The sequence below is a fragment of the Staurois parvus genome, unplaced genomic scaffold, assembly GCF_062004578.1.
Source record: "Staurois parvus isolate SC_StPar_1 unplaced genomic scaffold, SC_StPar_1.0 ptg000277l, whole genome shotgun sequence".
NCBI lineage: Eukaryota > Metazoa > Chordata > Amphibia > Anura > Ranidae > Staurois > Staurois parvus.
In genome coordinates, this window is record NW_028318073.1 from 3,497,923 (window position 1) to 3,508,608 (window position 10,686).

Genomic DNA, 10,686 nt, shown 5'->3' on the forward strand with positions numbered 1-10,686 from the left:
GCCATTTTTTGTGGCGCTGAGTTACTTTAACTGACAATTGCGTGGCCATGCAATGGTGAATAAATGAGTCTCCTGTAAGAAGAGAGAGAGGGTTAAATAACTGCTGCAGATGGGGACAGAGATGGATCAAGATCAGGCTATTTTCAAAAGACTTGCTATGCCTTTCAGAAGATACCTTTCCAAAATATGGCCATTTTGTGGGTGTATCCACTGTATTGTTGCTCCAGGGCCTCCAGAAATGTGATAGTCTGGAAATTAGATGCACAATTTTTGCTCTTTGAAAGCCCAAAGGTGCTCCTTGAGTTTTGGGCCCCTCGAGGCTGTGAATAAAGTTGCACACACATGGTATCCCCATATGCAGGATAAGTAGCAGAATGTTTTTTGGGTGTAATTCAGGGGCAGACTGGGCCAGGTGGCAATTGAAACCCGGGCACATTCAGAATGGACTGCACCGGGACCGTTGGCAGGGCACCAGTGGCACTGCTCTGCATCTCACTCGGGGTGTTTGGATCCCACTCAGCCTTCACATCTCTGCAAGCCTGTATGTCCCCCCCCGCCGACTGCTTGTCTTACAGCAGAGCAGACCAAAGCTGCCTCATCCCCTTCCTTGGCTCTGTTTACATGTGCCATTATCATGTACCTGGTGTTGGAGACCAAGGGTGAGAGGGTTTCCCTTGCTGCTAAGTTCCAGACTTCCCTGAAGGTGGAGGAGGCTCAGGTTCCCTGAGGAGTCAGCCTCAAAGAAGCATGGGTCACCTACTGGAGATACTTGCAGTCATGTTCTGACTGGAATGTTGTCAGAGGAAACCTCCAGGTTTCATACTAGCTGAGGCACTGGTATCGTATCTGCAGACAGGTGGTGCCTATGGGAAATGTCTCAAGCAGAGTAGAGATCAGGAGAGAAGTTGTTTCAAAGCCAAGGTCGGGTACCAAATGTGGACAAGAGCAAGTGTAACCAGGTGGATAGCCAGGGTCACAGGAAAGCAGAGAAAGACAGTCTGTTTAACAAGTTGAGGTCAGAACAGGAGGCAGGCAGAAGACAGATCCAGTGGCAAGCCGACCTGGTAACTGGTATCCACAGATGCAAGAGTTTCACAGGAACAAACGTAAAAACAAACACCCAATCCGGGCTGGGAGCGTGCATTGTTGTGCACCAGTGCACATGCGTATTCCAGCACACATCTGTGCACTAGTGCATATTTGTGTGTGTCTTTGCACATTTGTTGTGTGTTATTCCACATTCCTGAGACCATGTAAAGTACTGGAAGGAATGCCATGTGCCTCTGCTGCAGACAGTACCTCAACAGCCATGCTCATCTGAGGTCTGCAGTGAATAGAGTACAGTATACATGAGACTAGCAGTGGAGGGAGACACAGGGAAGGGGGGTGAGGTGGACAAGTTAAAAAAGATGTACACTTGGAGGACTGATGGGAATAGTGGGGGGGGTTAGATATGCACAGGGGGGAAGAGAACTTATGCTAGAATTGGGGTTTTTAGCCCCTTGTTGTCCTCTTCTAGCAAAAGTTCTCTCCTCTTCCAAAGCACCCCCCAGTATATATCAAACCCCAATGCTAACACAAGTCCTCTCCTCTTCCCCAGCACCCCCTCAGTACATATCCAACCCCCTTCCCCCATGATAATACAAGTCCTCTCCTCTTCCAAAGTGCCCTCCCTTAGCACATATCCCCTTACCCCCACGCCCTAAAATCAAAGAGATGCCGGCTTCCACAGAGGGGATGACAGTGGCATATGAGACCCCAGGCACCTCCCAAGAGATGCAAGGCAATAGCCGCATGCTAGCACCCCCCCAGGTTAGTGGGGCCAAGTACCGGGACTTGTTCAGGCACTGGGCTCCAGGACTCAGTCCAGATTTGTGGGATGCTGGGATTTTGTTTAAATCTCAGGAAAGGCCCATGAAAACCAGGACCTTGAAGGATTTTTGTTGAAACTGGGGAGACGACTTGTGTAAGAGGGGTTTGGGAGAAAGAGGATTTGTGCTGGAGAGGGGGAGGAGGATTTGTTCCAGGATGGGGGGATGTTGTACTGGAAGTGGAAATCTGGAGGAGATTTATGTTTGAGAGAATTTGGTGGTGGGGTATTTTTGCTGGAATGAGGAGTTATGCTGGAAGGGGGGGGTGGGTGGGGGTTGGGGGCTGGAAGAAGATTAGAGCTGAGAAGGAGGATTTCGTGGGAGAGAGTTTCTGCTAAAAATAGGATGGGGGTGGGAGGAGAAGATTTGTACTAGAAGAGGGATTGATGGAGGAGGGTATTTGTACTTAAAGGGGAATACAATTTTGCTGGGAGAAGACATATCGGGGGATTTGAAGTGCTGGGAAAGAGGATTTGGGGGGTTTGGAGAGGGAATCAGGTGGGGGAGGATTTTTACTGGAATGAGGGACTGTGCTGGGAGGGAAGATTTGGTGGGTGGAAGAGGATTTTGAGGGATATTGGGGGGGGGGGGGGGGATTTGTATTATGGGATGGAGGTCGGGAGGAAGCAGGGAAGAGGGAGAGAGGTAGGAGGGTTGATTTGCTGCACCTTGGGCCTCTGGGTTGTACTTGCCTCCTTGTCAGCTCCTGGTGTAACTGTATGCCTATGCTGTGTGTGAGAAATAACTTGTCAAAATGACAAAAAATATTAATTTCTTGATTTTCCCCCAAAAATTCCAAAAAAACTCACCATGCCTTTTACTAAACGCCGTGGACTATTTACTTTCCAAAAACTAGTCATTTGGGAGGTATTTTTCTGTCTTGACTTTTTAGGGCCTCAAGAAATGAGATAGCCAGTCATTACATCAGGATTAATAAATGTTCTATTTCTATTATATGTTCCACAGTTTGTAGATTCTATACCTTTTGCACAGACTAAATATTTTTTCCTTTGAAAGAAATGTAGCAGAATAAATTCTGTTACAAATTTATGAAAAATAATGTCATAAATCGAGTAATTGTCATACACAGTTAACCCTTTGATCGCCCCTCATGTTAACCCTTTCCTGCTCAGTGCCATTAGTACAGTGTCAGTGCTTTTTTTTTTTTTTCATTTAGCACTGATCACTGTATTGGTGTCACTAGGGATGTCACTGACACCAAGTCAGTTCCCCCCAGTGTCAGAATGCACGCTGCAGTTCCGCTATAAGTCGCTGATCGCAGCCATTATTAGTAAAAAACAAAAAAAATTCCACTATCTACACCGTCATTTGTAAACGCTATAACTTTCACGTAAACCAATTACTTTACACGTATAGGGATTTTTGTTTAGCAAAGGCATGTAGAAGAATACAGTTTGGCCTAAATTTGACGAAATTTGATTTTTTAAATTTTTTTACTGGACATGTTTAATAGCAAAAAGTCAAAATAATTTTTTTTTCTCAAAATTGTTGGGTTTTTTTTTGTTTTTTATAGCGCAAAAAATAATAAAAAGAACAGGCGATCAAATACCACCAAAAGAAAGCTCTATTTGTGGGGGAAAAGAAGGACATAAATTTCATTTGGGTGCAGTGTTGCATGACCGTACAATTGTCAGTTAAAATAACGGAGTGCCCTAACACAAAAAATGGCCTGGTCAGGAAGGGGGGAAAATCCTCTGGATGGCAAGTGGTTTAACAGACCAAGTGGTCCAGACAAAGTAGCAGTTAGAATTTAGTCAAACTGAGGTGCTTATAATAGTCAGCTTTTGTTGATTTATGTAAAACCTTTATCCCAAAAGGAAAAAAGCTGTTTGCTGTAACTGCTTATAAGGTGTTAGCTGGAGTTTATTATGTATTTATTACAGGTACTTATATAGCGATGTCCATTTATGCAGTGCTTTACATATATATTGTAAATTATAAAAAGTATGGTGCGGCGCTACCCTAAATATTGCCATGACTTATAGCAAAAAAACAATTATAATAATACAAAACGGTATTAAAACCCAATATAACTCATCCCAAATATATCTTAATGGTGACTAATCATTATCCTTAGTGCATACAGTGGATAAATATGCCACTCACTCACCAATCATGAAGTGAACTGATCCACTAGGGCAGGGGTCTGCAACCTTTAAGACATAAAGAGCCACTTGGACCCGTTTCCGAAGGGAAAAAAAAGACTGGGAGCCGCAAAACCATTGCAACATTTAAAACAAATCCGACACTGCATATATTGTTTCTTACCTTAATGCTATATACAGGATCGTACAGTTAGCTGTCAATCTGAAGAAAAAAATAACTTTTTCACTTAACAATGTAAAATATATTTTTGCACATTAATAGCTAATTAAAATATTTAATTTATCTGGTTAATGGGATTTTTTCTCCTGAACCTCAGTGCACAGTGTCTGCACATCAGGGCTGTAAGACGTCACCTTCATTTTCACACAGGCTTGCAAGCTGTCATCTGTGAGGCGTGATTGATGTTTGTTTTTAATATAGTTCATGTTGGAGAAGACCTGCTCACATACATATGTGGAGCCGAAGATCGACAGCACTCCAAATGCATACTTTTTATTTTGAGAGCCACATTTTTAAAACTCCCCCATATAGTAATTCATCCCCCATATAGTAATTCATCCCCCATATAGTAATTCATCCCCCATAGTAATTAATCCCCCATAGTAATTCATCCCCCATAGTAATTCATCCCCCATATAGTAATTCATCCCCCATAGTAATTCTTCCCCCATAGTAATTCATCCCCCATATAGTAATTCATCCCCCATAGTAATTCATCCCCCATATAGTAATTCATTCCCCATATTAATTAATCCCTCATATAGTAATTCATCCCCCATAGTACTATTCCCCCCCAAGTAGTAAGCCAAGTCCCCCCTGTGTCAATTCACTTACCTTTGCTCCGCGCGTTCCTCTAGCCGTGTTCCCGCGCCGTTCCGGTCTTCAGGGCGGACTGTGAGAGGAGAGGAGTTCGTCACGCTGCCCCGCCTACATCCTGGCTGCCCCGCCTACATCCTGTCAGCCAATGTTCCACGCTCCGCGGGCCTGCAGAGGCCTGACTTTTGAGGCGGCCGCCCGAGAGGAGGAAGGGGAGCGGGCGCCCGGCACACAGAAGAGCCGCATGTGGCTCGCGATCCGCGGCTTGCCGACCACTGAAACCCTATTGCCTGTCACCTGGTGGGCAGTGTGCTCCGGAGCCGCAGCAAAGATGAAAAAGAGCCGCATGCGGCTCGCCGACACCCGCACTAGGGGATCCATAGTGAGACGGAAAAGTGAATAAATGTTGAAAATAAACGCCAGTGAAGGAGAAAAAAAAAGTCCTGGTGGGACTACAATAAAGTGAAGGATATTAATAAATAAATGGTGAATCCGTAATTGTGGGATCAATTATCACTCTGACAATACTGGTGACCACAAAGGCTATATATTTGCCAAATAAAAGTGAAAAATAGCTGAAAATCCCTAAATATGGGATTAATTATCACACAGTAGTGACAAGTGCAGTGATTGAATGACAAAAATATGATAAAAAATAAATATACATAATAAAAAGATATCACCAGAAATGATTAACCAAAAAAACTTTTAAAAAAAATTGTCGCATGAAATAAGTCCAAAGAAAAAAGTTCAAAGGTGCATAAACACCAAATATTCCAATGTCTTCAGAAAGAGCAGGTGATAAAGTGAATATGCATGACAACCAATAGGAAATAATCCATAAACGGCTGAATTGCCCCCTCACCTCCTTGAAGCAACCCAAAAGGGCCAAAACGCCTGTTAAGAGACAAAAGTGACCTTCCACCATTTGGTCCCCCCTTTGAGGATAATATAATTGATCCCACATTTAGGGATTCACCATTTTTTATTTATTAATATCCTTCACTTTATTGTAGTCCCATCAGGACTTTTTTTCTCATTTATTCACATTTATTCACTTTTCCGTCTCACTATGGATCCCCTAGTGGATCAGTTCACTTCATGATTGGTGAGTGAGTGGCATATTTATCCACTGTATGCACTGAGGATAATGATTAGTCACCATTAAGATATACAGTGAAGGAAATTAGTATTTGATTTTGAATGTTTGCCCACTCACAAAGAAATCTAAAAATCGAATAATAGGTGTATTGTAACACTGAGACAGAATAGCAACAAAAAATTAAAAAGAAATGAAAATCTCTAAGTCTAACAAATTATACACTGATTTGCATGTTCATAAGGGAAATAAGTGTTTGATCCCCTTTGCAAAGCACGAGTTAGTACTTGGTGGCAATTTCCTTGTTGGCAATCACAGAGGTCAGATGTTCCTGTAGTTGGCCACCAGATTTGCACACATCTCAGGAGGGATTTTGGCCCACTGCTCTTGGCAGATCCTCTCCAAGTCATTAAGGTTTGGTGGCTGACGTTTGGCAACTCGAACTTTCAGCTACCTCCACAGATTTTCAATCAGATTAAGGTCTGGAGACTGGCTAGGCCACTCCAGGACCTTAATTTGCTTCTTCTTGAGCCACTCCTTTGTTGCCTTGGCCGTGTGTTTTGGGTCATTGCCATGCTGGAACACCCATCCATGACCCATTTTCAATGCCCTGACTGAGGGAAGGTTCTCATCCAAGATTTGACAGTACATTGCCCCGTCCATCGTTTCTTTGATGCGGAGCAGTTGTCCTGTCCCCTTAGCAGAGAAACACCCCCAAAGCAGAATGTTTCCACCACCATGTTTGACAGTTGGGATGGTGTTCTTGGGGTCATAGGTAGCATTCCTCCTCCTCCAAACATGGCGAGTTGAGTTGATGCAAAAGAGCTTGATTTTGGTCTCATCTGAACACAACACTTTCAAGCAGTCCTCCTCTACATCATTCAGATGTTCAGTGACAAACTTCAGATGGGCCTGGACATGTGCTTTCTTGAGCAGAGGGATCTTGCGGGCACTGCAGGATTTCAATCCTTGTCGGCGTAGTGTGCTACCAATTGTTTTCTTGGTGACTGTGGTCCCAGCTGCCTGGAGATCATTGACAATATCCGCAAGTGTAGTTCGGGGATGATTCCTCACTGTTCTCATTATCATTGACACTCCACCAGTGTACTTTGAAGTTGCTCTTTAAATTAGATCAAATCACACCACTTTGCAGCATCGCATTCAGTGTGAACCAGAACTAGGAGTGAAATACTGTTATATTAGTTATCTTGTAGTCACAGGGTCCCTTTACAATGAATTAACAAATTCCCATATTCAGGGTAAACATGTAAAATAGCCTATTATCACTAACCGCTTGTTCTTGTACAACAGCAAAGAATGTGAATAATAGTCCAAAAATCTATATTGCCAGTTTACCAATATGAAAAATCACTATAAGCACCTTGCTACCACGTTAAGGCGCAGAATCAATGGTTGGCTAGTTCATATGTAATTTCAAAAGTCATTCAAGTTGGCTCTGATCATGTGTATTTAAGTGATCCAGTTTCTTGTACAGAGAGCATTATCCAAGGTTGAGACAAACCATTTAACACTGATGTGACGAACTAGGAGCGCAGAGAGAGAGCACACGGAGACAGATTGCATGGAACCAGACATGCGGGCGTTTATTGGGGGGTTTCTCGGGGTGCACACAATTGAACAGCTAGTCCACAGAACAACACAAGACACAGCGTTACAGGGTGGCGATATGGGGCAGCAGGGTTCCGGGTTCAATAGGCCAGAGCGGCTGGGCACCACAGGGGTTGGAGTCCGCGGGCAAGGGTTTCGAGTAGAATCGGCCTAAGTCCACACTGGGCAGAAATCCAGGTACAGAGGGAATTAATCCAATCATTGGATGCAGGGCAGAGAGGGTTAAGTCCATGCAGGGCACATAAATACAGATACAGTGGGGTTAACTCACTCACCAGCTAGCAGATCAGGGCACCAAGGGTTAAAATCCACACAGGCAGATCCAGGCACAGCAGGGTTAAAGTCCACACAGGCAGAGAGATCCGTAGCAGGCTCGTAGTGGAGGAGGCTAGTGAGAGGAGGCGGGTCAGTGGGGGGGCTGGCTGAAGCTCAGACCTTGCTCACACCATGCAGGGTAAACAGCCAGGAACCACAGGACTGGGCCTGCTCTGGCATTATGGAGCCGGGCGTGTTCTCATTGCCGTGGTACCCCAAGACTTGGTGAATCCACATGCAGGCACAGCAGGGGAGTAGACTTTCTGGCCTTCGACCAGAGGAGCAGGATGCTGCCTCGGCAGGGGGGCAGATTCCTGTCGACAGCAGAGCGAGGGGATGCTGAGGGGTGGAGGGGGGTGACAAGCAGGAACCGGGGGGATGGTGGGGAGACTAGCTCTGTGACAACTGACAAGAGTGGTTACAATGGTCAAATTTTATCCATTTATGTACAACCATTTATCCAAAACCTTGGGTTCATACATATATGGATTTCATTGCATTTTCCAGTTTGCAGAAACGCACTACAGTCCATTTAACATAATTGGATCTTGTTCACATCTGTGCACTTTGAGCCAGTGTGATTTTTCGAAAGGGTCAGGGAATCTTTTCCCTGCAGCAGATTGCGTGTAATAGACTTCAATGGACGCGCACCAAAAACTCAATGCATTTTTGATGCGTTTCACAGTTTTTGGGGGGATTTTTGCGAATAGAAAAGTATGACAGTTCTGTTCATGTAATGCAATTTTGATGTGACTTTACACTCTCTGGCGCTCAAGCAGCATTGAAGTTGCACTATATGAACAGAACTGTCATACTTTTCTATTAGCAAAAAAAATCAAAATGCAGCAAAAAGTTATGTTCAAAATGCATCGGAAAAACCCATCAACTGCAATCTGCATAGATGTGAACCCCTAACCAAAAGGGAAAAAAAAATGTTTTACCTGCTTAAACACAATGACAATACCCTCCCCACGAGTTGACAACGCTGTTGCCTAAGTGTAACTCCATTGTTTTGCCATAGAGTGGAGCCACCCTAATACAAGATGTGTGTTACTGGCTAGATAACCAAGTGAAAAAAAGAAAATTAATGCAACCACCACATTTAAGCATTGGTAAGCTGCAAGAAAGAGTGGTGAAGACAGGTGGGCAGATTCAGAAAAAATGTTGAGGGCAGGAATGGGTCATTGGGTGGGGGGAAGAGTACTTAGGGCGGGGGGGAAAGTGTTGAGGGCAGGGAGAGTGTTTGGGGAAGGGGTGGTGGGAATTATGAGGAGGGAAGAGGTTGGTGGGGGAAGACTAGTGAGAGCAAAGGTAGGTGGGTGGGATGAAGAATATTAAGAAATGGGGTGGATGAGTGGTGGAAAAGTGATGAGGTTAGAAGGTGGTAGGCCTGTGCATTAGGTATTTGAATACATATACACAAAGCTTTTTCTTTTATTTTTACTTTCCTTTTGTTTAAAAGTAGCATTTTTGTTTGCAGAAGTCTGTGATATTATTCCCCCAGGTTTCATTTATTGTTTCAGACATATTTATTATAATTTGCTTAATTTTGACTTGGAATTTTTGCAGTGCTTATCTGTGTCTTTTAATCAATTTATCAATGTACGATTGAAGTAATCCTAATGCAGACATAATTTTTCTTTCATTTCTTTTCATTTATTTTAGGATCTTGATGCCCAACAAGAACTTGAATCTTTAATTCCATCGTTAAGGCCATAATAATATGTCCAAGGAAACAGTAATTTATCTCCTGGTCCAATAAAATAAACCCTTCACACTATGCAACAATTACAGACTGATATGAATTTTTCTAGCATGGCCCATAATTATTGTTTATAATTGAAGTAATTCTTGAGCATTATTGCATACAAATTGACTACATTTTAGCTATGGGTTTAATGCCAAGGAAACCACATCTGAAATACCATTCAGACTGTTGTGGGTATGATTTGTTTCTGCTTCCATCCTGATGTTTCTTGGGTGATTCAGTATATTGTGTTCCAACATGGTACAACAAGGAACCTACAAAAGGAGGAATAATAGCTTTATGTGTACAAAATGCATAGGCCACCCATTCTTTTCTTTAGACAGAAGGTAATGAATGTAGCTTGTAAATCCAAGTTCTACACAGAATTCTTCACCAAAAATGTAATTCTTCTTTTATTATGTTATTTCTGGCATTGTATTGCAGTATATTAAAAGATGTTGTAGAACAATACAATGTTACAAAATTTGCATGTCCACACAATTACTTTCAGCATTATACTTTGTATAATGTATTCATTGTGTATATACTGGTAAATTCCAAGACTAAATGAAAATCTTGTACTGTATAAGCAATACCTGCAGAGCTTGTATTGAGTTAACTAAATAAAATATTTTTAGTCTAAACAATCTAGTCATGTTTTGCTTACGGCTTGTACGTGATCATATTATTCTGTTTATACAATTGTAGATTTATCACTACTCTAATGTTCTGATGAAGTTGGCTTTGATTCACAAAACATATTGAGACGTTCTTATCCACCTGGTGGATCACAGCTGAGGAAAGTTTTTATTTGCCTGGTTGATTACAGCTGATAACTAATGAATGTCTATGTATTGACAATAAAATAATATATGAATAAAGCATGAGAGGTAACATTTAAGGATGTACTGTATATTGTAATCAGGTCCTAAATAACCATCCTTTTTTTTTGTAAATTTTTTAGGATTGTGATTTATAGGCCTATTTATTAATAAAAGGATATCTTAACCTATAAGAAAAACTAAGTATATGCTCTTCTCTGGGCTGTCTTCAGTTCAAGGACATCCTTTCTAAGGATTGGT

The 10,686-nt window shown here is 42.5% G+C and overlaps 1 protein-coding gene across 4 annotated transcripts in view; it reads left to right on the forward strand.

Annotated features, from left to right (window-relative positions):
- The window catches only part of RMDN2 (regulator of microtubule dynamics 2), a 284,536-nt gene extending 274,285 nt beyond the window's left edge, over positions 1-10,251 (forward strand). For all 4 annotated transcript variants that reach the window (XM_089681783.1, XM_089681782.1, XM_089681784.1 and 1 more), the window contains one exon: positions 9,523-10,251. In XM_089681783.1, the coding sequence (XP_089537909.1) occupies positions 9,523-9,524 (2 nt within the window). In that variant the 3' untranslated portion in view covers positions 9,525-10,251. The remainder of the gene's footprint in view (positions 1-9,522) is intronic.
- The last annotated feature ends 435 nt before the right edge of the window (positions 10,252-10,686 follow it).